The sequence below is a fragment of the Mobula hypostoma genome, chromosome 5, assembly GCF_963921235.1.
Source record: "Mobula hypostoma chromosome 5, sMobHyp1.1, whole genome shotgun sequence".
NCBI classification, from domain to species: Eukaryota; Metazoa; Chordata; class Chondrichthyes; order Myliobatiformes; family Myliobatidae; genus Mobula; species Mobula hypostoma.
Genome location: NC_086101.1, coordinates 71,461,436 through 71,486,927, shown reverse-complemented (window position 1 = coordinate 71,486,927; position 25,492 = coordinate 71,461,436). Strand labels below are relative to the sequence as shown.

Below are 25,492 nucleotides of genomic sequence, written 5' to 3'. Positions count from 1 at the left end.
TTGCTCAAATCACCTAGAGCCTGTTTGGCATTGGCCTGAGGTAGAACACACACTGCTACCAAAATGATGGCTGAAATCTCCTGCGGCACTGCTTTCATCCTTGTATGTGCTTTATTACTTGTTAGTTGTTTAAACTTGTTTTAATGTGACACATATAGTGCTGTAATTTGACCCAGTAAGTACATGGTGAGTCCATTATCATTTCGCAGTAGTGCCAGTGGAATAGGTGTGGTTGAACTTGTTTGAGTGTTAATTTTTAAACAAACATATGGTTTTTATTGTTGAGATTATCTATTATCAGGGTGTGATGCTGAAGTACAACCTTATGGGTGGTATACTTGAGCTTAAAGTACTGTGGAGCCTATATTTATTTATTATAAATACTATTGTACAGTTATCTGTGTTTATGTTATCAGTAACTTTGACAAAATAAACTTCAGTTAAGGAAGGTTTGAAGCTTTGCTGAGTACTGTTAACTTTCACAGCTCATTGTTGCTACTTGAGTCTTAATAGTCATGATTTTAAAATGACGATGATTTGCAACATGTGCAATTGATAATAAAGTACAAGGTTTCAAAAACTTTCAAGCATATAGCACAGATATTTCTGAACGCTATACCTGATGAGTTTGGCTATTTAGTTGATGTTCAGAGATTAGCATTTTGTTTTTGTCATGCACATTTTGCAAAAGTAATCTGTGTTTAAGATTATAATATTTATTTATAACAGTTTGTCCATTTAACAGTCTACTTAGTTTTGAAGTTAGGCTTCAAAAACTTGTCTACATCACATTAGAGCAATAGTTGCTATGTTCAATAGGTAATTCAATTCATATTTCATTTTTTACTTTCAATGGTAGGTGCAGTGGATTGCGGTTAATTGGTCCATCGGTTAATCGGGGCAGTTGCTTATTTCGAAAAACTAATCGAGAAAATAGTTGAGATTCCCTTCATTTATTTGGGAGACAATTGCCGAACAGTTTCTAACTAGCGTCAATCATGTGAACTTGTGTGTCCGTCAGACACTACACCATACATTTTTTAAATAGCATCATTTGTGTATGTTTGTGTTCGAAGAGCAGTGACTTTTGTCACTGATAGTTGGCGAGAAATAAGCAATAAGACAATTCAGAATTGTTTTCCTCGCTGCAGTTTCAAGCTTTCAGGCTTTGAGATGCGAGAATCAGTTGGGAGTAAAAATGAAGCGATTTCACTATTTCAATAGTTTAGAAACTATGAAGAATTTGGAGGTGTTGGCAATCATCTCAAATGTTACAATGAAAATGAAGGTTTGGAGGATACAATTGTTGAAAACATTGTTTGAAGTCAGTTCATTTTCTGCACTCAGTGTCTGCGTTAATTTTGTTTATTTACAATCAGTCAAAAGGACATGGGAGCAGGTTGTTTCTCCCTCATATCCAACAATGACAGTGCAACCTGTGCCGGAGTTTTTAAAGTGAGAAATCTGGGTCCAGTATTGTGAGTAGTTGTCGCAGACTGGGGTTGTCCTTGGTTGCAGTGGATAGCCATGACTTCTCTGCCTTGTCATGCCCTTCGCTCTCCACAAAGCGTTGCAGAACTGCCTTCTTGGCCGATGGAATTCACTGCTGATCTCATCTGTTCAGTCTGCCAGAGCTGACTTCATATTCTAGAATAAGCATGTTCATTTTTTACTGGGCTATGAGCCCCGCAGACTACCCTCACATGGTTTACCTCACCTGTCAAAGCTGTGTACTGGGGTGTGGCCGCTATCTCATGCAAACAGCTACCTGGAGCCATGGGTGAGAGCAGAGTGTCTGGTAGCAACCAAAAGTAAGTGAGCTGCCCCAGAATGGACACAACATGCCCCTTCACCAGAGATGCTACCTTTCCCTGGAGACGATATACGTAATTATTAGGAACTAATACACAGTTTTATAGTACTGTAGCAGCATTGGTAGTGTTCTTATTTGTTCTGTATTTCATTTAAATGCTTAATTTGTTACTCAGTTAAATGGTAGTTTATCTTTTTTTTCCGACTACGTTTTTAACTATTTTCATGAAACTTCGGCTAATTGGAGCAGCTGCTTAATTGGGCCAAAATGTACTGATCTTGATGTGTCCCAATTAACTAGATTCCACTGTATATTGGAAGAAACATAAAATAGTCCATTATTTTCATTGATTGATAAATGGTTAAGTGTGTTTACCCTAACGCTTAAAACTTTTGCCCAAGGATAATCCTGGAATAATCAGTCTTCCCTTCTGTTGTGCTCCAATGCTTCGATGTTGCTGGCTAGGTTACCAGAATTGATCCATTAACTATTATATTTACTGTGATTATACTTTAATAATGCAAAATGGAATGGACTACTTCACAGTAATAAATGCAGTCTTGATGTGGGTTATATTATATTTCTCCAAAGAAATTCTGAATAAGCCCTCAAATTATCATGTATATCATTCTGTTACTTTTGACAATAACTGCATACTAGCTGCTAAGAGCACAACTGGGATAATTTCCAAATTAAATAAATAGTAATCAGATTTAAACAGGTGTGGTAGAGTTACTATGTACGTGATAACTAAAAATTGATTAATAGGGGAGTGTAAGTGAGCACCCGTAAACCACAAGTTCATATTATTACAGCTTAATGTTTTCACTGACATACTAAATCTAATTGACAGTCATTCCCAACAAATGATTCTGAATTAGTGTACAGTACAAATGCTTTTTATTGCAGAACAAAACTATATTCACTGAAGTAGCAAACCATTGTAGAAATAAAACAAATTTAATGAATCATTATTTAAATTAGATAAAGCAATGTTTATCCATAAAATAGTACCAATTGTGCTATGCAGAGCATTTCAGTTTTGTACTTTTGTGACATGGTGATTAAATGCTTTTAAGTTGATTTTGATTATGATTTATAGAACTTAATGAATGCTACATGTATATTTGATTAACTACTGTTATTTTGCAAAGTCATTCCAAATCCGCTTTTGTCTTTTTTGACCGGAGATAAATTACTTTTTTCCCATTTACTTCTCTCTCTTTGTCTGCTTCCATCTATCATTCACCTGCCACTGTCTCCCAGCTCCATCTCACTCCCCTCTTGTATATGACACGATATCTTATATCCTCCTCAGTCCACCAATTACTTCCGACTCATTTCTCACCACTTTCCTTCTGTGTAATCTTGCCTTCTCGGGTCTCCACTCTCCGTCCTGATGCAGGATTTCAACCTGAGGTGTCGATGTCAATTCCCTTCCTCCCAGAGATGCTGCTTGACACACCTAGTTCTTCCAACAGATTGTCTCTTTCAACTTCTGTGTACTTAACTGCAGCATGATGGGGTGAAATATAAGCATACTGCTTATAAGCTTTTGAAAAAAGTTCAGAACTATTTGTAAAAAATACATTTCAGAAATTATGTTGATAATTTGCTGCGACTGGAATATAAAAGCAGGGATTTAATACCGAGACTTTTAAGGCATCGGTCGGACCACATTTGGAGTATTGTGAGCAGTTTTGGGCCCCTGATCTAAGGAAGGATGTGATGGCATTGGGTAGGGTCCAGAGGAAGTTTTACGAGAATGATCCCAGGAACTGAAAGGGTTATGAACGGTGTTTCATGGTCTGCTCGCTGGAGTTTAGAAAAATGTGGGGGATCTCATTGAAACCTACTGAATATTAAAAGGCCTAGATAGAGTTCAAAGTAAATTTATTATCAAAATAAATACATAGTATGTCACCATATATGACCCTGAGATTTATTTTCTTTTGGCCATTCACAGTAGGTACAAAGAAATACAATAGAATCAATGAGTAACTACACGTAAATAAAGACGGACGAACAACCAAATGCAAAAGAAGGCAAATTGTGCAAACACAATAGATAATTAATACTGAGAGCATAAGTTTCAATGTCCTTGAAAGTGAGTACATAGGTGTGGAATCAGTTCAGTATTGCGGTGAGTGAAGTCTTCCACGTTGATTCAAGAGACTGGTAGTTGAAGCGTCATACCTGTTCCTGAATCTGGTGATGTGGGACCTAAGGCCCCTTTTCCTCCTTCATGACTGCATCAGCAAGAAGACAACATGGTCTGGATGGTGGGAGTCTTTGATGGATGCTGCTTTCTTGTGACAGTGCTCTTTCCTGTGATGGACTGGGCTGTATCCACTACTTTTTGCAGGCTTTTCCATTCAGAGGTAGTGGTGTTTCAATATCAGCCATGCACATCAGATTTGAGCAGTTACTCTGTTGGGGGTATTCTATAGGCCCCCTGGTAGCAGCAGAGATACAGAGGAGCAGATTGGGAGGCAGATTTTGGAAAGGTGCAAAAATCACAGGGTTGTTATCATGGGTGACTTTAACTTCCCTAATATTGATTGGCACCTGATTAGTTCCAGTGGTTTAGATGGGGCAGAGTTTGTTAAGTGTGTCCAGGACGGATTCCTGTCACAGTATGTTGACAGGCCAATTCGGGGGAATGCCATACTAGATCTAGTGTTAGGTAACGAACCGGGTCAGGTCACAGATCTCTCAGTGGGTGAGCATCTGGGGGACAGTGACCACTGCTCCCTAGCCTTTAACATTATCATGGAAAAGGATAGAATCTGAGAGGACAGGAAAATTTTTAATTGGGGAAGGGAAAATTATGAGGCTATAAGGCTAGAACTTGCAGGTGTGAATTGGGATGATGTTTTTGCAGGGAAATGTACTATGGACATGTGGTCGATGTTTAGGGATCTCTTGCAGGACGTTAGGGATAAATTTGTCCTGGTGAGGAAGATAAAGAATGGTAAGGTGAAGGAACCAATGGGTGACAAGTGAGGTGGAAAATCTAGTCAGGTGGAAGAAGGCAGCATACATGAGGTTTAGGAAGCAAGGATCAGATGGGTCTATTGAGGAATATAGGGTAGCAAGAAAGGAGCTTAAGAAGGGGCTGAGGAGAGCAAGAAGGAGGCATGAGAAGGCCTTGGTGAATAGGGTAAAGGAAAACCCCAAGGCATTCTTCAATTATGTGAAGAACAAAAGGATGACAGGAGTGAAGGTAGGAATGATTAGAGATAAAGCTGGGAAGATGTGCGTGGAGGCTGTGGAAGTGAGCGAGGTCCTCAATGAATACTTCTCTTCGGTATTCACCAATAAGAGGGAACTTGATGGTGAGGACAATATGAGTGAGGTTGATATTCTAGAGCGTGTTGATATTAAGGGAGAGGAGGTGTTGGAGTTGTTAAAATACATAAGGCAGATAAGTCCCTGGGGCCTGACGGAATATTCCCCAGGCTGCTCCACGAGACGAAGGAAGAGATTGCTGAGCCTCTGGCTAGGATCTTTATGTCCTCGTTGTCCACGGGAATGGTACCGGAGGATTGGAAGGAGGCGAGTGTTGTCCCCTTGTTCAAAAAAGGTAGTAGGGATAGTCTGTGTAATTATAGACCAGTGAGCCTTATGTCTGTGGTGGGAAAGCTGTGGAAACGATTCTTAGAGATAGGATCTCTGGGCATTTAGAGAATCATGGTCTGATCAGGGACAGTCAGCATGGCTTTGCGAAGGGCAGATTGTGTCTAATAAGCCTGATAGAGTTCTTTGAGGAGGTGACCAGGCATATAGATGAGGGTAGTGCAGTGGATGTTATCTATATGGATTTTAGTAAGGCATTTGACAAGGTTCCACACGGTAGGCTTATTCAGAAAGTCAGAAGGCATGGGATCCAGGGAAGTTTGGCCAGGTGGATTCAAAATTGGTTTGCCTGCAGAAAGCAGAGGGTCGTGGTGGAGGGAGTACATTTGGATTGGAGGGTTGTGACCAGTGGTGTCCCACAAGGATTTGTTCTGGTACCTCTACTTTTCGTGATTTTTATTAACGACCTGGATGTGGAGTTGAAGGGTGGGTTGGCAAGTTTGCAGATGACACAAAGGTTGTGTTGTGGATAGTGTAGAGGATTGTCAAAGATTGCAGAGAGACATTGGTAGGATGCAGGTGGGTTGAGAAGTGGCAGATGGAGTTCAACCCGAAGAAGTGTGAGGTGGTACACTTTGGAAGGACAAACTCCAAGGCAGAGTACAAAGTAAAAGTCAGGATACTTGGTAATGTGGAGGAACAGAGGGATCTGGGGGTACATGTCCACAGATCCCTAAGAATTGCCTCACAGGTAGATAGGATAGTGAAGAAAACTTATGGGGTGTTAGCTTTCAAAAGTCGAGGGATAGACTTTAAGAGTCATGAGGTAGTGATGCAGCTCTATAAAACTCTGGTTAGGCCATACTTGGAGTACTGTGTCCAGTTCTGGTCGCCTCACTATAGGAAGGATGTGGAAGCATTGGAAAGGGTACAGAGAAGATTTACCAGGATGCTGCCTGGTTTAGAGAGTATGAATTATGATCAGAGTTTAAGGGGGCTAGGGCTTTACTCTTTGGAGAGAAGGAGGATGAGAGGAGACATGATAGAGGTATACAAGGTATTAAGAGGAATAGATGGAGTGGATAGCCAGCGCCTCTTCCCCAGGACACCACTGCTCAGTACAAGAGGACGTGGCTTTAAGGTAAGGGCTGGGAACTTCAAGGGGGATATTGCAGGAAGGTTTTTCACTCAGAGAGTGGTTGGTGCGTGGAATGCACTGCCTGAGTCAGTGTTGGAGGCGGATACACTAGTGAAATTTAAGAGACTACTAGACAGGTAGATGGAGGAATTTAAGGTGCGGGGGGGGGGGGTTTATATGGGAGGTAGGGTTTAAGGGTTGGCACAACATTGTGGGCCGAAGGGCCTGTACTGTACTGTTCTATGTTCTATGTTCATCCACACTGTTGCTGATTGGCTGCATAGTTTTTCAGTTTCTTCTCTCCTGATTTTTTTTTTAATTTTGGAGGATTTTATAGTCAAATAGTATTTTCTTGCCTTCCACGATTCATCACTCTCTGGTGAAAGAAATTCTCCTCATCTCCGTTCTAAAGTGACGCCCCTCTATTTTGAGGCTATGTCCTCTGGTCTTATACACCCCACTGAGTGTTTTTGAGTATTTTAGGTGACAGACCAAATCTCCTCAAACTCCTAATGAAATATAGCTGCTGTCTTGCCTTCTTTCTAGCTGCATTGAAATGCTAGGACCAGGTTAGATCCTTGGAGATATTGACACCGAGAACTTGAAATTGCTCACTTTCCCCACTTCTGATCCCTCTGTGGGTTGGATCATGTTCCCTCATCTTGCCCTTCCTGATGTTCACAATCAGCTCTTTGATTTAGGGTTAGGCTAAGGGTTAGGAACTTCAGAGGGAATATGATGGGGATCTTTCTCTCTTAGAAAGTAGTAAGTACCTGGACTACACTGCTGAAGAAAGTAGTGGAAGCAGAATGACAGCGTTTAAGAAGCATCTCAATGAGCACATAAATTGCCTGGGCGTAGAAGGCAATGGAATAAGTGCTGAAAGATGGGGTATAATATAGATGGATGCCTATTGGTAAGTGTGGTTATGGTGAGGAAAATAGCCTTTCTCCAGCTTGCATGTCTATGGACTAGTGATTGGAGGATATTCCAGTATACCCTGTCCAGGCAGGACAGATTAGAGGGCTTGTCTACTGAGTCCTTATGGGTGGAGCTGAGAAACAGGAAAGGTATGGCCACATTAGTGGGATTGTATTACAGACCACCCAGTAGTCAACGAGAAATGGAAGAGCAAATCTGCAGAGAGATAGCAGGCAACTGCAGGAAACATAAAGTTGTGGTGGTAGGGGATTTTAATTTTCCATATATTGATTGGGACTCCCATACTGTTAGGGGTCTAGATGGTTTAGAGTTTGTAAAATGGGTTTAGGAAAGTTTTCTAAATCAATATATAGAGGGACCAACTAGAGGGGCTGCAATATTGGATCTCCTGTTAGGAAACGAGTTAGGACAAGTGACGGAAGTGTGTGTAGGGGAGCACTTTGATTCCAGTGATCATAACACCATTAGTTTCAACTTGATCATGGACAAGGATAGATCTGGTCCAAGGGTTGAGGTTCTTAACTGGAAGAAGGCCAAATTTGAAGAAATGAGAAAGGATCTAAAAAGCATGGATTGGGACTGGTTGTTCTCTGGCAAGGATGTGATCGGTAGGTGGGAAGCCTTCAAAGGAGAAATTTTGAGAGTGCAGAATTTGTATGTTCCTGTCAGGATTAAAGGCAAAGTGAATAGGAATAAGGAACCTTGGTTCTCAAGGGATATTGCAACTCTGATAAAGAAGAAGAGGGAGTTGTATGACATGTATAGGAAGCAGGGAGTAAATAAGGTGCTTGAGGAGTATAAGAAGTGCAAGAAAATACTTAAGAAAGAAATCAGGAGGGCTAAAGGAGGATATAAGGTTGCCTTGGCAGTCAAAGTGAAGGATAATCCAAAGAGCTTTTACAGGTATATTAAGAGCAAAAGGATTGTAAGGGATAAAATTGATCCTCTTGAAGATCAGAGTGGTCGGCTATGTGCGGAACCAAAGGAAATGGGGGAGATCTTAAATAGGTTTTTTGCATCTGTATTTACTAAGGAAACTGGCATGAAGTCTACGGAATTAAGGGAAAAAAGTAGTGAGATCATGGAAACTGTACAGATCGAAAAGGAGGAGGTCCTTGCTGTCTTGAGGAAAATTAAAGTGGATAAATCCCCGGGACCTGACAGGGTGTTCCCTCGGACCTTGAAGGAGACTAGTGTTGAAATTGCAGGGGCCCTGGCAGAAATATTTAAAATGTCGCTGTCTACAGGTGAGGTGCCGGAGGATTGGAGAGTGGCTCATGTTGTTCCGTTGTTTAAAAAAGGATCGAAAAGTAATCCGGGAAATTATAGGCCAGTAAGTTTAACGTCGATAGTAGATAAGTTATTGGAGGGAGTACTAAGAGACAGAATCTACAAGCATTTGGACAGACAGGGACTTTTTAGGGAGAGTCAACATGGCTTTGTGCGTGGTAGGTCATGTTTGACCAATCTATTGGAGTTTTTCGAGGAGGTTACCAGGAAAGTGAATGAAGGGAAGGCAGTGGATATTGTCTACATGGACTTCAGTAAGGCCTTTGACAAGGTCCCGCATGGGAGGTTAGTTAGGAAAATTCAGTCGCTAGGTATACATGGAGAGGTGGTAAATTGGATTAGACATTGGCTCAATGGAAGAAGCCAAAGAGTGGTAGTAGAGAATTGCTTCTCAGAGTGGAGGCCTGTGACTAGTGGTGTGCCACAGGGATCAGTGCTAGGTCCATTGCTTTTTGTCATCTATATCAATGATCTGGATGATAATGTGGTAAATTGGATCAGCAAATTTGCTGATGATACAAAGATTGGAGGTGTAGTAGACAGTGAGGAAGGTTTTCAGAGCCTGCAGAAGGACTTGGACCAGCTGGAAAAATGGGCTGAAAAATGGCAGATGGAGTTTAATACAGAAAAGTGTGAGGTATTGCACGTTGGAAGGACAAACCAAGGAAGAACATACAGGGTTAATGGTAAGGCACTGAGGAGTGCAGTGGAACAGAGGGATCTGGGAATACAGATACAAAATTCCCTAAAAGTAGTATCACAGGTAGATAGGATTGTATAGAGAGCTTTTGGTACATTGTTCTTTATTAATCAAAGTATTGAGTATAAGAGCTGGAATGTTATGATGAGGTTGTATAAGGCATTGGTGAGGCCGAATCTGGAGTATTGTTTTCAGTTTGGTCACCAAATTACAGGAAGGATATAAATAAGGTTGAAGGAGTGCAGAGAAGGTTTACAAGGATGTTGCCGGGACTTGAGAAACTCAGTTACAGAGAAAGGTTGAATAGGTTAGGACTTTATTCCCTGGAGCGTAGAAGAATGAGGGGAGATTTGATAGAGGTATATAAAATTATGATGGGTATAGATAGAGTGAATGCAAGCAGGCTTTTTCCGCTGAGGCAAGGGGAGAAAAAAACCAGACATGGGTTAAGGGTGATGGGGGAAAAGTTTAAAGGGAACATTAGCGGGGGCTTCTTCACACAGAGAGTGGTGGGAGTATGGAATGAGCTGCCAGACGAGGTGGTAAATGCGGGTTCTTTTTTAACATTAAAGAATAATTTGGACAGATACATGGAAGGGAGGTGTATGGAGGGATATGGTCCGTGTGCAGGTCAGTGGGACTAGGCAGAAAATGGTTCGGCACAGCCAAGAAGGGCCAAAAGGCCTGTTTCTGTGCTGTAGTTTCTATGGTTTCTATAGTGCAGGCAGAGTGTGTGGAAAAAAAGAACCTACCTACCCAATACATGTGTGTATGAGGAATGTTGAGAGAGAGGTGTTGTCAGGACAACATGGTCCACCTGCGTTTCCAGAATGTTAAACTGAGAATGTGTCAACCTGTGACTGGCAACCAAGTGCCCCATCAAATATCCAGAGAGACCCAAAAAGATCTAGAAATGGATATCATTGCATTTCACTCCAGGTAGTCTTTTGTTATGTTTCACTCTTGTAAAGTAAGATATTTTATTTCATAAATGCTAAAAAGAAAATTATGCAGTTTGATTTCTGGATAACATTCATTCTCATTAGGACTCTGTGATCATCCAATTCATGACGAGAGTGGAGGATCATTTTAGAACAGTAACAGGAGTCCTTGATAAGAGCTATGGTAAAGATGAGAAACTGGATTCCAAATTCTAAACTATCTATCAATAATGCCATAGGAGATCTATTGGTATGCTGTTCCAAAGCTGGCATTCATTTCCTTTGCATGTTCAATGTAAATTTATTATCGAAGTACACGCATGTCACCGTATAATTTCAGATTCATTTTCTTACAGGCATTCACAGTATAACAAAGAAATACAATATAATCAATGAAAGGTTACACACAAAGACTGGCAAACGACCAATGTGAAAAAGAAAGCAGACAATGCAAATATAATCAATATATAGATAATACTAAGATCATGAGTTGAAGAGACATTGAAAGTGGTCCATAGGTTGTGGAATCAGTTCAGATTTGAGGTTATTCATGCTGGTTGAAGAGTAATAACTGTTCCTGAACCTGATTGTCTGGGACCTAAGGCTCTTGTATCTTCTTCCTGATGGTAGCTGTGTGAAGAAATCGTCTCAATAATGGAGGTCTTTAATGATGGGTACTGCTTTCTTGTGGCAGAGCTCCTTACAGATTTGCTTACAGATTTCCTATAATATACTGGACTGTGTCCACTATTTTTTTGTTGGCTTTTCCATTCTAGGGCATTGGTGTTTCCATACCACATTGTTATGCAACCAGTCAGGATACTTTCCACTGTACACATATAAAAGTTTGTCAAAGTTTTAGGTGGCATTCTGAATCTGTGCAAACCTCTTAAGAAAGTAGAAGCGCAGTCATGCCTTCCTTGTGATGACTTATAAGTGCCGGTCCCAGGACAGATCCTTTCAATCATACTGCCAAGGAATTTTTAATCATAATACTGGAGATCCTCTCCACCTCCAATCCCCTAATGAGGCTCATGGACCTCCAGCTTCTTCCTTCTGTCGTCAATAATCAGTTCTTTGGTTGTATTGACATTGAATGAGAGGTTGTTGTGGTAAATATAAGTGTAATTGCAAATAAAGTACAACAGCACTTCTACTTCCTCAGGAGTCTGAGAAGATCCGGCATGTCATCAAAACGCTTGACAAACTTCTATAGATGTGTGGTGTAAAGTGTATTGACTGGCTGCATTATGACCTGGTATGGAACCACCAATGCCTTTGGGCGGAAAATCCTACAGTGGATTCAATCCACTACATCACGGGTAAAGCCCTCCCTACCATAATACATGAAACATAGAAAAGCAGCATCCATCATTAAAGATCCTCACCACCCAGGCCATATTCTTTTCTTGCTGCTGCCATCAGGTAGAATGCACAAATGCTTCAGGACTCTCACCACCAGGTTCAAAAACAGTTACCGCCCCTCAGACTCTTGAACAAAAGAGGATAACTGCACTCATTCTATTTCTGGTGTTCCTACAAACAATGATCTCACTTTAAGGATTCTTTATCTTGTTATTTATTGCTATTTATTTAATTTGCATTTGCACAATTGTTAATTGATCCTGTTTACAGTTACTGTTCTATAGATCTGCTGAGTATGCCTGCAGGGAAAAAAAAACTGAGGATTATTCATGGTGTCATATATGTACTCTGATAATAAATTTTACTTTGAATTTTGAACTTTGATACCATTCAACCAGATTTATAATCTCCCTCTTATGTGTAGGGTACATCTAACGAACTTGAATATCTTTCCTGGTTTAAGTGGTCAATAATGAAAGTATTTGTTTGGCTGAACAAATATATAAAAAAAAATCATGTATGGGCAAGTAATAGTCAAGGCTACTCATTTTGTCTTCAGTTCAGCATTTGTGCTATGTGCCTTTTTTCATTCATGGTATCTGTTGCTAGTGTAGATATAAAATCAGAGCATGTGAGAAAAAACTAGGTTATTGTGAAATGTGTGGGGGAATGGTACTGATGGGAATGCTCTGAAAGTTGGTTTAGATCTGATAGGCTAAATGGCTTCTTGTTGCAGGAAAATATTAAATATATATGTAATGAAGTTGGGTTGTGTAAGTTTGCTTACTAGGAAGACAGTAATCAAGGAACATCTGTAGAGAAGTGAAAACCTAAAAGTTCATTAGTGCAATCTCCTTTGAGTATTAAGACTTTGTTGCATAGCTCTGTAATGATCTTTAAAAATTTGCCAAACCTGTTGTTTGCTCTCCCAATTTCCCCTTCATAATCAATCCCTTGGTCTTGCTGATGTTGAATGTGCAGTTATTGTTGTTGCAGTGCCATTCAAAAAGCCAATCAGTTTCACTCCCTTACATCTCCTCATTGCCATCTGAGATACTTCCAATATCAGTGGTGTTGTCCAAAAATTTATAGCTGGCTGGTGGTGTAGTGCTTTTCGCACCAGACTTCGAGGCAGATAATCCCAGGTTCGAATCCAGCCGGCCCCTTGCACACATTCCATTGCTGGGTTGAGCATAGAGCTAGCAACTTGGTCTTTTTAAAAAATAGACAAAAATGCTAATGGAATGGCAAGGTTGCCACCTGATGCGTCACAAGGCATTGAAAGGAGCAACAACAATACATGAATTTATAGATGATGTTTGAGCTGTTACTTAGCTACACAGTTTTGATTATAGAGAGAGTACAGCAGTGGGTTAAGCGCACATTCCTTGAGGTGTGCCTGTGTTAATTGTTAGTGAGGAGATGTTATTGCTGATCTACATTGACTGTAGTTCTTGTAGTTAATTTTGTTCTGATCTTTTATGTTTGATCTTTCAAAGTGCAACACCTTGCACATAGTTTGATTGAGTGTCATCTGCCATTTCTCCAGCTATATGTTCGACGGATCAATATCCCACTATATTTCTTGGCAGTCTTCTACACAATCCACAATGCTCCAATATCGCAAACAGCAGAGGTTCTAGTATGGATCCCTGCAGAACACCAGTGTTCACAGCCTCCAGCCAGAATAAGTCCCACTTATCACTACCCTCCGTCTTCTGTGTGCAAGCTAATTCTGAATCCAAGTGGCCATGTCACCATGGATCGATGCAGCTTAATCTTCTGGACGATGGTCCTCTTAAGGACCCTGTTGAATGTCTTACTCTTTGCTTGTGGCTAGAGAGGGCACATTTGGTCAAAATTCCAGCAATCTTATCTCTTTTCCCTCTTAATCCTGCACTACCATCACGAAGCCCCAGACTCAATACCCCAATATTTTCATTGTAGTATCAAGAGACTTCAACCATGTTTCTCTTTCAACAACCCTACCCACCTTCGATCAGTTTGTCAAGTGTCATACAAGAGAAAATAAAACACTGGATCTTTTGTACGCAAATGTTAAAAGATGCATACAGCTCCACAGCTATTCTCCCCCCCCGCCCCCACTTGGAAGATCAGATCACAACCTTGGTTACCTCATGCCTTTATATCGGCTCAAAGTACAGCAACAGCTAGCTACCACCATGACAGTAAAGAAATGGTCTCCAGAGGCCATTGTCACATTTTAAGGACTGCTTTAAGGTTACTGACTGGAATGTGCTTTGTGAACCATATGGGGAGGACGTTAACGGACTTACTGATTGCATCACTGGCTACATCAACTTCTGTGTGGACACTATAATACCATCAAGGACAGTTTACTGCTTCCCTCACAACAAACCATGGGTCACCACAAAAAAAGGCCTTCAAATCAGGAGACAGGGAGGAATTGAAATGTGCAGATGAAGAAGATCAAGGTGGCTAAAGAGGAATACAGGAGAGAGCTGGAGAGCAAGCCTGGGCAGAGTGGCACACGAGAGGTGTGGAGAGGCGCGAAGAACATCACTGGCTTCAATCAGTCTAGCTATAGGGCCGAGGAATGCATATCTGAATGGGCTAATGAGTTAAGTCAATAGATTTGACAGTTGCCCTCCTGTTAATACCCCCCTCATCACACCAATCCAGATGCTGAGGTACCCAATGCTCCCTCCGCACCAACACCTCCCTCCTCCCCCCTCCGGTTCAACATGTGGATGAACAACACAGATTACTACCGTCTACATCTGCTTCTTGCCCTGTACCTACCATTCACACCTCCACATACCAACTATAGTCCAGGTCTTCACCTCCCCCAGTCCCCACCTTCCACTAACTCCCCAGTCATCATGGACTTGCCTTCACTACTGAGCAGGTGAGAAGGGCTCTGGAAAGCATCGGGACCGGATGGTCTGAACTCCAAGGTCCTGAAGGAGTGTGCTGAGCAGCTGTGGGGAGTTCTGTGCATTTTCAATCTGAGTCTCAGCCTGGAAAGGGTCCCGGCTGTGTAGAAAACATCACATGTGGTCCCAGTACCCAAGAAATGCCAACCAAAAGTCTTCAATGAGACTTTTCGAGAGAGTCTTGTCCTGGCTCACCTCCGGCCCTGGTCAGATCAGCCCAGCCCTTAATCCCCTGCAGTTTGCCTACCAGGAACATATTGGAGTTGACGATGCTTTCATCTACCTGCTGAACAGAGCCTACTCCCATTTGGATAAGCAGGGCAGCACTGTGAGGATCATGTTTTTTTGATATCGCAAGTGCCTTCAATACCATACAGCCCTCACTGCTGGGGGAAAAGCTCCATTTAGTGTAGGTTGGCACTTCCATTGTATCCTGGATAATGGACTACCTGGCTGGCAGACCACAGTTTGTGTGGCTTCAGAGATGTGTGCCAGACATGGCTATAAGCAGCACTGGGGCCCCACAGGGGACTGTATTGGCTTCCTGTTAACCCTGTATACCTCGAACTTTAGATACAACACCGAATCATGTTATCTGCAGAAATTCCCTGATGACTCAGCAATAGTTGGGTGTATAAAGGGAGGATGGGAAGATGAATACAGGGCCCTGGTAGAGGGTTGAATCATCTGCAACTCAGTATGACAAAGGAGATGGTGATGGACTTTCAGAAGACTAAGCCTGCTCCGCTCCCTGTTCCTATTAATAGTGAGGACATGGATGTAGAGAGGACCTACAAGTACCTGGGGGTACACCTGGGTGACAGACTTGAGTGGAGCACCAACACAAAGGCTATGTACAAGAAGGGCCAGAATCGCTTCTACTTCCTGAGGAGACTGAGGTCCTTTAGAGTAGTGGTCCCCAACCTCCGAGCCGCGGACCAATACAGATCCGCAAAGCATGCAGCGGTGCAGCGGTGCAGCAGCTGGGACGCACCCAGCACATCTTTAAGAAAAATGCTGAAATAAACAGGCTAATGAATTAGGTGCCACCCGGCGCATAAATATCGGTCCAGATCAGAGGTGATTGCCAATTGCGTCGCCTCTGATCTGGGCCGACATTTACGCGCCGGGCGGCACCTAATTAACTTGCTTGTTTATTTTGGTTTTTTTCTTAAAGATATGCTGGGTGCATCCCGGCTACCGCTGCACCCCTGCATGCTTCGCGGCCCAGTATCCGCCCGCAGCCCGGAGGTTGGGGACCATTGCTTTAGAGTATGCAGGCCTCGCCTTCACATGTTCTACCAACCTGTTCTCACCAGTACAATATTTTATGCGGTGGTGAGCTGGGGCAGTGACATTAACATAGGTGATGCCAACTGGCTCGATAGACTGATTAGAAAGGCTGGCTCTGTTATAGGAGTCAAACTGGACACACTGGGGTTGTGGTAGAACAAAGGACCCTATGGAAAATCCTGGAAAATCTGGACAATATTTCTCAGGCTCTGCATGCCACCTTGGCTGAACAGAGGATCACTTTTTGTAATAGACTAAGGCAACTGCATTGCTGAAAAGAGTGCTATATGAGGTCATTCTTACCCTCGGCCATTAAGCTCTATAAATAGTCAACTTATAGACGGGGAATTGATGACCCCTCCTGTTAGACTCTTTGAGGTAACTTGTTTTTTTATTCTTTCTACTTCTCTTCTAATATTTGTATATCTGTGCACTTGTAATGCTACTGTGACACTGTAATTTCCTTTGGGATCAATAAAGTATCCATCTATCTCTATGTAATAACCTGAGGATATATCCATGTTAATGGCTGCAATGGTCCCAAAGCTTGCTTTCTTTACCTCAAAATTCCCTGACATATTAGCACATAGCACCACTAATAGTCATAGTCATGGTCATCGTCATACTTTATTGATCCCAGGGGAAATTGGTTTTCGTTACAGTTGCACCATAAATAATAAATAGTAATAAAACCATAAATAGTTAAATAGTAATATGTAAATTATGCCAGTAAATTATGAAATAAGTCCAGGACCAGCCTGTTGGCTCAGGGTGTCTGACCCTCCAAGGGAGGAGTTGTAAGGTTTGATGGCCACAGGCAGGAATGACTTCCTATGATGCTCTGTGTTGCATCTTGGTGGAATGAGTCTCTGGCTGAATGTACTCCTGTGCCCACCCAGTACATTATGTAGTGGATGGGAGACGTTGTCCAAGATGGCATGCAACTTAGACAGCATCCTCTTTTCAGACACCACCATGAGAGAGTCCAGTTCCATCCCCACAACATCACTGGCCTTACTAATGAGTGTGTTGGTTCTGTTGGTGTCTGCTACCCTCAGCCTGCTGCCCCAGCACACAACAGCAAACATGATGGCACTGGCCACCACAGACTCGTAGAACATCCTCAGCATTGTCCAGCCCATGTTAAAGGACCTCAGTCTTCTCAGGAAATAGAGATGGCTCTGACCCTTCTTGTAGACAGCCTCAGTGTTCTTTGACCAGTCCAGTTTATTGTCAATTCATATCCCCAGGTATTTGTAATCTTCCACCATGTCCACACTGACCCCCTGGATGGAAACAGGGGTCGCTGGTGCCTTAGCTCTCCTCAGGTCTACCACCAGCTCATTAGTCTTTTTCACATTAAGCTGCAGATAATTCTGCTCACACCATGTGACAAAGTTTCCTACCGTAGCCCTGTACTCAGCCTCATCTCCCTTGCTGATGCATCCAACTATGGCAGAGTCATCAGAAAACTTCTGAAGATGACAAGACTCTGTGCAGTAGTTGAAGTCCAAGGTGTAAATGGTGAAGAGAAAGGGAGACAAGACAATCCCCTGTGGAGCCCTAGTGCTGCTGATCACTCTGTCGGACACACAGTGTTGCAAGCACACGTACTGTGGTCTGCCAGTCAGGTAATCAAGAATCCATGACACCAGGGAAGCATCCACCTGCATCGCTGTCAGCTTCTCCCCCAGCAGAGCAGGGCGGATGGTGTTGAACAAAGACACATTAGAATCAGCACTGTGGCATTTGGCACACAGAATAATAAACTAAATGTGATCTGATAAAAGAGTTCCATAAAGAATTCATAGCTACTACATCTTTGCTGCACTGGTCACTGGAATCTGCCTGAGAGTGACTTTAGAACTGCTACAGAAAAGATTATGACTGAAGCAAAATAATACACATGGGGTGGGGGCATTTTCTTAGGTGTGTGGACGCTCCTACAGATAGTCTATTTACTCAGCTCCTCTGCCATAAGTGGGCTCACAGTATTATGATTAAATGGTCAGTTCAGATCCAATTTTCACAAAAACTGAAGAGCAAAGGGAACTGGTTTGATGCAGATTATATTATTCTGACTATTCTGAGACTGACAGAATGGCTGATGTCTTCCCAGTTTTATAATGGTTGCTTAGGTGAAGAGTGTAGGCTGCCACAATGGCTGTATGACTGCCAGCAGTGGAAGTAATGTACCCTGCAAGACCTGATATCTTTAATGACACTGAGAAAATGTCAGCTTCCCTGAGATGGAAAATGGGCAGAAATATCTGAGCCAGTTTCCTGAGGGTGAATTTTACCTGTAAGTTGCCAATAGTATGGTGGTCTACCCCAGGTGAAACTTCGTTTAAGTTATAAAATGTAGTTGAATTTTGAGGCTGTTCTTTCTACACACACTCAACAGTACAGCTCAAATTCAGGGCCTTTGGCCCACTATTTCTGCACTGTCCATGACGCCAATCTAAATTAATCCCATCTGCACAAATTCCTTATCCTGATATTCCCTGCCTGTTTAAATACTTCTCAAATGTTAGTATCATATCTGTTTCTACTACCCCTCCTGAAAGTGTGATCTAAGCACATACCACTCTCTGTGTAAAGAAACTTGTCTCTCTTATCTCCTTAAACTTTTCCCCTTTCACCGTAAACCTACAGCTTCTGGTAAATGACATTTCCATCCAGAGAGAAGGACTCTGACGATCTATTCTATTTATGCCTTTCATAATTTAATGTACTTCCAACAGAGAGCCCCACAGCTTCTATGCTCCAGCAAAAGCAATCTAAGTTTGTCCAATCTCCTGAAGGCTAATACTCTCTAGTCCAGGGAACATCCTGGTGAATAACTTCTGCACGTTCTGTACATCCTTCCTATAATATGATGAACAGGAGTAAGCAATACTCCAAATATGGGTGAAACAAGATTTTACGCAGCTGCAGCTTGACTTGCTGTCATTTATACTCAGTGCCCCTTCTCATTTGCTGTACATTACCCAGTTAGTTTTGGATATTGTGAAGCATTTAGCCAGATGATGATACATTTGTAAACCTGGTTAAGTATTTTTATGAGCTGAAAGAAGCTGAATCATATAACTGAAATAGTATTGTAAGTTTTATTTTAAATTTTTGAAGTGACTTATTTTCAATTTCTTCAGGTCGGATCCTGAACCGTTTCTCCAAAGATGTCGGCCACCTTGATGACTTGTTGCCTTATACTTTCATGGACTTTTTACAGGTGATTCAGTAAATTGGAGTTGATGAATTGTACATTGTGTGATTATTTACGGGACCCTGCGTACTCTTTAATGCTGAAATACTGTGATCATAAAACAATTACTTCCTAATCAATAACTTCTAACAAAGCTAAACAGTGATTCAGTTGAAGTGTCTGCATTTCAGAGGAGAACTTGGTTGTATTTTTATGAAACAACACTAGAAATTTAATGTCAGAAATAGTTGATTTATAGAAGTGGCTTCAGACCTTTGGTATCATGTCTTGTCCACGATACCTACATACATAGTAGCTCATTGGTTATTTGCCTTCTAATCATTTGGAGCATATCTCGATAAGTGTAATGAAATATGGCTATGGTAGTGCAACAGTCAACTGTGACAAGGTGATTAACAGATGAGTCAAATCAGCAATGCATAATTACAGAAGAATAAAAGTTTGTTGGTGCTAAGAAATAAGGCCCTTCAGTAGGGGTAAAGACGATTGTGTTCTCTAGTTATAATGCATACTGATAGTAATGTTAAACTGAATCTCATAATACCTCATAATAATATTTTACTAAAATTGATCTTTTGTTATAACCAGTGGTTTAATTTCATAGCTTATGTCAAGCAGAATCCTAAATTGGCAAAGCAAATTTTGAAGTATTAGACAGGGAATTACAAAGGTTGATTGGGAGAGGCTGTTTGCAGGTAAAGGAATGTCTGTCGAGTGGGAGATTTTCAAAAGTGAAATTGGGAGAGTTCAGAGGCGTTCCTGGTGGAATGAAGGACAAGACAGGCAAGGTTACAGAATCCTGGTCGACAAGGGATATTATTCAAGGAAATTAAAGGTATATGTCAGATCAAGAGAATCCCTTGAAGAGTAGTGCTGCGGCGGTAAATTTAAGAGGGAAATGGGAAAGCAAAAAGGGGTCATGAAATAGCTTTGGCATATATGGTAAAGGAGAATCCTAAGAGATTCCACAAGAATTATTAAGAGAAAAATGTAACTAGGGAAAGAATAGGTCCTCTTACAGAACAATGTAATCATCTATGCAGGGAGCCACAGGAGACTAGTGAGGTCTTAAATGAGTATCTCTCATCTGTATTTACTCTGCAGAGGGGTAGGGAAGTTAAGCCATTAAGGAAAATGAATAGTGATGTATTGGAACATATCCACTTTACATACAATAGAGGCAGTGTTGGCATATTAATTATTATTGAGAAACAGCACACAACAGGCCCCTCTGGCCCATCGCCCAGCAACCCACCTATTTAACACTAGCCTAATCACAGAACAATTTACAATGACCAATTCACCTACTAACCGGCACGTCTTTGAACTGTGGGAGGAAACCAGAGCACCCAGAGAAAAGCCACGAGACATGCGTTCCATGGAGAGAACGTACAGGCTCCTCAAAGATGATGTCAGAATAGCACTCCGAACTCCAATGCCCTGAGCTGTAGTAGTGTTGTCCTAACCACTATGTTACTGTGGACCCAAGGTGGATAAATCACTGGGGTCTGATCAGGTGCATCCTAGGACATCATAGAAAGCTAGAGAAAAGATTGCGGGGGTCCTGCAGAGATATTTGCACTACCTTTAGCCATGGATGAGGTACTGGAAGAATGGAGATTGGCTAATATTCTACTCTATGCAAGGACAAGCCAAGGAGCTACAGGACAATTAGGCAAGTATTAGTGATAGAAAAATTATGAGAGAGGATTCTGAGAGATTAGACTTTCTGGTGTTTGGAAAGCTAAGGACTAAGGGATAATCGGAATGACTTTGCACATGGGAAATCTTGTCTTATTATTTGGATAATTTTTATTGAAGAAATGATGAATAGGGTTGCTGAGGGATAGGACAGTAGACATTGACTAGGTCTAGTTCTTTGTCATCTAAATAAATGAAATATTGTCTACATAGTTTGGAAGTTTATGTATAACAGCAAAATAGGTGTGCTGGACATAGAAAAAGGTTATCAAAGTTTACATCAGGATGTAGGTTGTACAAAAAGGACAGGTTACATCTGAACCCAAGGGGGACCAATATCCTTTCAGGCAGGTTTGCTAGAGCTGCTGGGCAGGATTTAGACTAACTTGGCAGGGGGATGGGAACCAGAATGATGGGGCTGAGGATGGGGCAATTGATAGACAAGTCAATACAGTGTAGTGAGACTGTGAGGAAGGACAAGCAGATGATAGAGAAAAATTGCAGTCGGTGGGATAAGATGATGTGTCACATGGTTGCAAAATAGGAAAAGGATGATGAACACAGGACTAAAGATGTTATGTTTGAATGCACGCAGTATATGGAATAAGGTAGGTGGATTTTGTAGCGCAATTAGAGTTTGGCAGGTTTGATCTTGTGGGCACAACTGAGTCATGGCTGACAGAAGATCACAGTTGGGAGCTATTATTATGTCGAAAGGTGTCAGAAGAGGTAGTGTGGCTCTATTGGTAAAAAATGAAATCAAATCCTTAGAAAGAAATGACTTAGGGTCAGAAGATGTAGAATCTTTATGGGTAGAGTTAAGAAACTGCAAGGGTAAAAAGACGCTGATGGGACTTGTATGGAGGTACCTGAACAGTAGCCATGCTGTGGGATATAAATTTCAAAGGGAGATAAGATGCATGTAATAATGGCAATGTTATGAGGGATTTCAGTTGCAGGTAGATTGGGAAAATCAGCTTGGTGCTGGATCCCAAGGGAGCGAATGTGTAAAATGCCTATGAGGTGACTTTTTAGAGCACCCTGTGGTTGAGTCTACTAGGGGAAAGGCAATTATGGATTTTGTGTCGTGTTAATGAACCAGATTTGATTAGGGTGCTTAAAGTGAAGGAACCCTTAGAGGGACAGTGTTCATAATATGATAGAGCACACTCTGCAATCTGCGAGGGAGAAGCTAAAGTCAAATGTATCAGTATTACAGTGGAGTAAAGGGAACTACAGAGGCATGAGAGAGGTGCTGGCCAAAGTTGATTGGAATGGGACACTAACAGGGATGGCAGCAGAGCAGCAATGGCTGGAGTGTCTGGGGGCAATTTGAAAGGTGCAGGACAGATACATCCCAAAGAATAAGAGATATTCCTAAGGAAGAATGAGGCAGCCACGTCTGACAAAAGAAGTCAAAGACAGCATAAATTAAAAGAGAAGGCAGATAATATAGCAAAAATTAGGGGGAAGTTAGAGAATTGGGAAACTTTAAAAAAAAACAACAGAAGGCAACTTTAAAAAATACATAAGGGGAAAAAAGATGAAACGTGAAGGAAAGTTAGCCAAAAACATCAAAGGGGATATCAAAGTTTTTCAGCTATATAAAGAGTAAAAGAAAGGTGAAAGTCAATACTGAACTGTTGGAAAATGACGTTGGAGAGGTAGTAATGTGGAACAAAGAAATGGCAGGTGAACATAAAAAGTATTTTGCATCAGTCTTCACTGTTGATGACACTTGCAGTATGCCAGAAATTTGAGAGTTTCAAGCGCAGAAGTGAGGTTTGTTGCTATTACTAAGCAGATGCTGCTTGGGAAGCTGAAAGGTCTGAAGGAAGATAAATCACCTGGACCATATGGACAACACCCCAGCGTTCTGAAAGAGTAGCTGAAGAGATTGTGGAAGCATTAGTAATGATCTTTGAAGAATCACTAGATTCTGGGATAGTTCTGGAGGACTGTATAATTGCAAATGTCACTCCCTTCATTAAGAAGGGAGAGAGGAAGGAAATTGTAGGCCAACTAGCCTGACTTCTGTGGCTGGGAAGATGTTGGAGTCCATTATTAAGAATGGGGTTTCGGGGTATTTGGAGACACGTGATTAAGAAGGCCAAAGTTAGTATGGTTTACTTGAGAGGGAATCTTCCTGACCAATCTGTTGGAATTCTTTGAGGAAATACAGAATAGACAAAGTCAAGTCAGTGGATGTTGTTTACTTGGGTTTTCAGAAGGCCTTTGACAAGGTACCACGCATGAGGTCTCTTAACAAGGTAAGAGCCCATTGTATTACAGGAAAAACGCTAGCATGGATAGAAGGTCGGCTGACTGGCAGAAGGCAAAGTGTGAGAATGAGGGGGGCCTATTCTAGTTGGCTGCCAGTGACTAGTGGTGTTCTACAGGGGTCAATATTCCACTGCTTCTTTTCACGTTATATGTCAATCATTTGGATGATGGAATTGATGGCTTTGTGGCCAAGTTTGCAGATAATACAAAGGTAAGTGGAGGGGCAGATAGTGTTGAGGAAGAAGGCGGTCTGCAGAAGGACAGACAGATTGGGAGTATGGGCAAAGAAGTGCCAGATGGAACAGTTTAGGAAAGTATAAGTATAACTTCTTCCCAGCCATAGAAGTCAGGCTAATTGGCCTATAATTTCCTTGGTAGAAGGAATAGAGGCGAAGACTATTTTGTAAATAGGGAGAAAATGCAAAGGTCAAAGGTGCAAATGGACTTGAGAGACCTTATGCAGTATTTCTTAAAGGTTAACTTGCAGGTTGATTCGGTGCTACAGAAGGCAAATGAAATGTTAGTATTCATTTTGAGAGGACCAGAATATACAAGGAAGGATATGGAGCTCTGGTGAGGCCCCACTTCGAGTATTGTGAGCAGTTTTGGGCCCCTTATCTGAGAAAAAAATATGCTGGGATTGGAGAGGGTCCAGAGGAGGTTCACAAGAATGAATCTGGGAATGAAAAGGTTAATGTATGAGGAATATTGTTGGCTCTGGGCCTGTACTGACCGGAGTTTAGAGGAATAAGGAAGATTCTCATTGAAATCTTATTGATTATTAAAAGGCATGGATAGAGTGGATGTGGAGAGGATGTGTTGTATGGGGGGAGAATCTAAGAATAATTGGAACAGCCTCAGAATAGAGGGACGTCCATTTAGAACAGAGATGAGGAAGAATTTCTTTAGTTGGAGGGTGGTAAGTCTGGAATTCATTGCTACAGATAGATAGATAGATATACTTTATTAATCCCGAGGAAAATTTGGTTTTGTTGCAGCCACACCAACCAAGAATAGGGCGTAAATATAGCAATACAAAAACCACAAACAATTAAACAACAAAATGCAAACTATGCCAGATGGAAAATAAGTCCAGGACCAGTCTATTGGCTCAGGGTGTATGACCCTCCACGGAAGGAGCTGCATGTTCGATGGCCACAGGCAGGAACGACCTCCCGTGCTGCCAAGTGTTGTATCACGGTGGAATGTGGCCCAAGTCCAACAGTAAAAAGTTAAATATCCAGTCTACAAACACGTTCCTCGATCGTAATATGACCCGGATTGCACCATCCATTGTTAGCCAGATCAGTAAGCACACAATTTCTTTACGCTTACTGCTCTCAGTGCACTTCCGGTCAGCCGGAACGGTATTACCTGACCGGACATGGCAGGGGATGGCTGTGAAACCCAAATCATTGAGTATGTTTAAAGTGGAGGATGATTGGTTCTTCATTAGTGAAGGTGACCAAGGTTACGGGAAGAAGGCAAGATAATGGGGTTGAGAAGGATAATAAATCAGCAATGATGGATTGGTGGAGCAGACTCAATGGTCTAAGTGCCCAAATTATGCTCCTATGCCTTATAGTCTGATGTCTTAGACTGATGGCAGTAGAATGAAGGGGATTACAGAGGCATGCGAGAGCAGCTTGCCCAGGTGGATTGGAGGAGGATACCTGTGGGAATGATGGCAAAGCAGAGGTGGCTGAAATTTCTAGGAATAGTTCACAAGGCGCAGAATGGATATGTCCCATAGAGGAAGAAGTTCCCAAATGGCAGGGGTATGCAACCATGGCTGACAATGGAAGTTAAGGACTGCATAAAAGCCAAAGAAAGGGCATATATGGTAGCAAAAGCGAGTGGGAAGTTGGAAGATTGGGAAGCTTTTAAAATTCAACAAAAGGCAACTAAAAAGCTATAAGAAGGGAAAAGATGGAATATGAGGGCAGACTAGCCAATAATAGAAAGCAGAATATACCAAAAGTTTTTCCTGTTATATATAGAGTAAAAATGAGGCGCGAGTTGATGTTGGACCACTACATAATTATGCTGGTGGTGTGGTAATGGGGGACAAAAGAAGTAGGTACTTTGCATCTATCTTCACTATGGAAGACACAAGCAGTGTGCCAGAGGTCTGTGAGTGTCAGGGAGCAGGAGTGAGTGCCATTGCTATTACAAAGGGAAAAGTGCTAGGCAAACTCAAGGACCTTAAGGTGGAAAAGTCACCTGGGCCAGATGGACTACATCCCAGAGTCCTGAGAGAGGTTGCTGAAGAGATAACGGATGCATTGGTCAAGATCTTTCAA

General features: G+C 41.8%; 1 protein-coding gene across 2 annotated transcripts in view; it reads left to right on the top strand.

Moving 5' to 3' along the window:
- The window catches only part of abcc4 (ATP binding cassette subfamily C member 4 (PEL blood group)), a 349,901-nt gene that overhangs the window by 227,386 nt on the left and 97,023 nt on the right, over window positions 1-25,492 (top strand). For both annotated transcript variants that reach the window (XM_063048526.1, XM_063048527.1), the window contains exon 20: window positions 19,132-19,211. In XM_063048526.1, coding sequence (XP_062904596.1) covers window positions 19,132-19,211 — 80 coding nt within the window. The remainder of the gene's footprint in view (window positions 1-19,131; window positions 19,212-25,492) is intronic.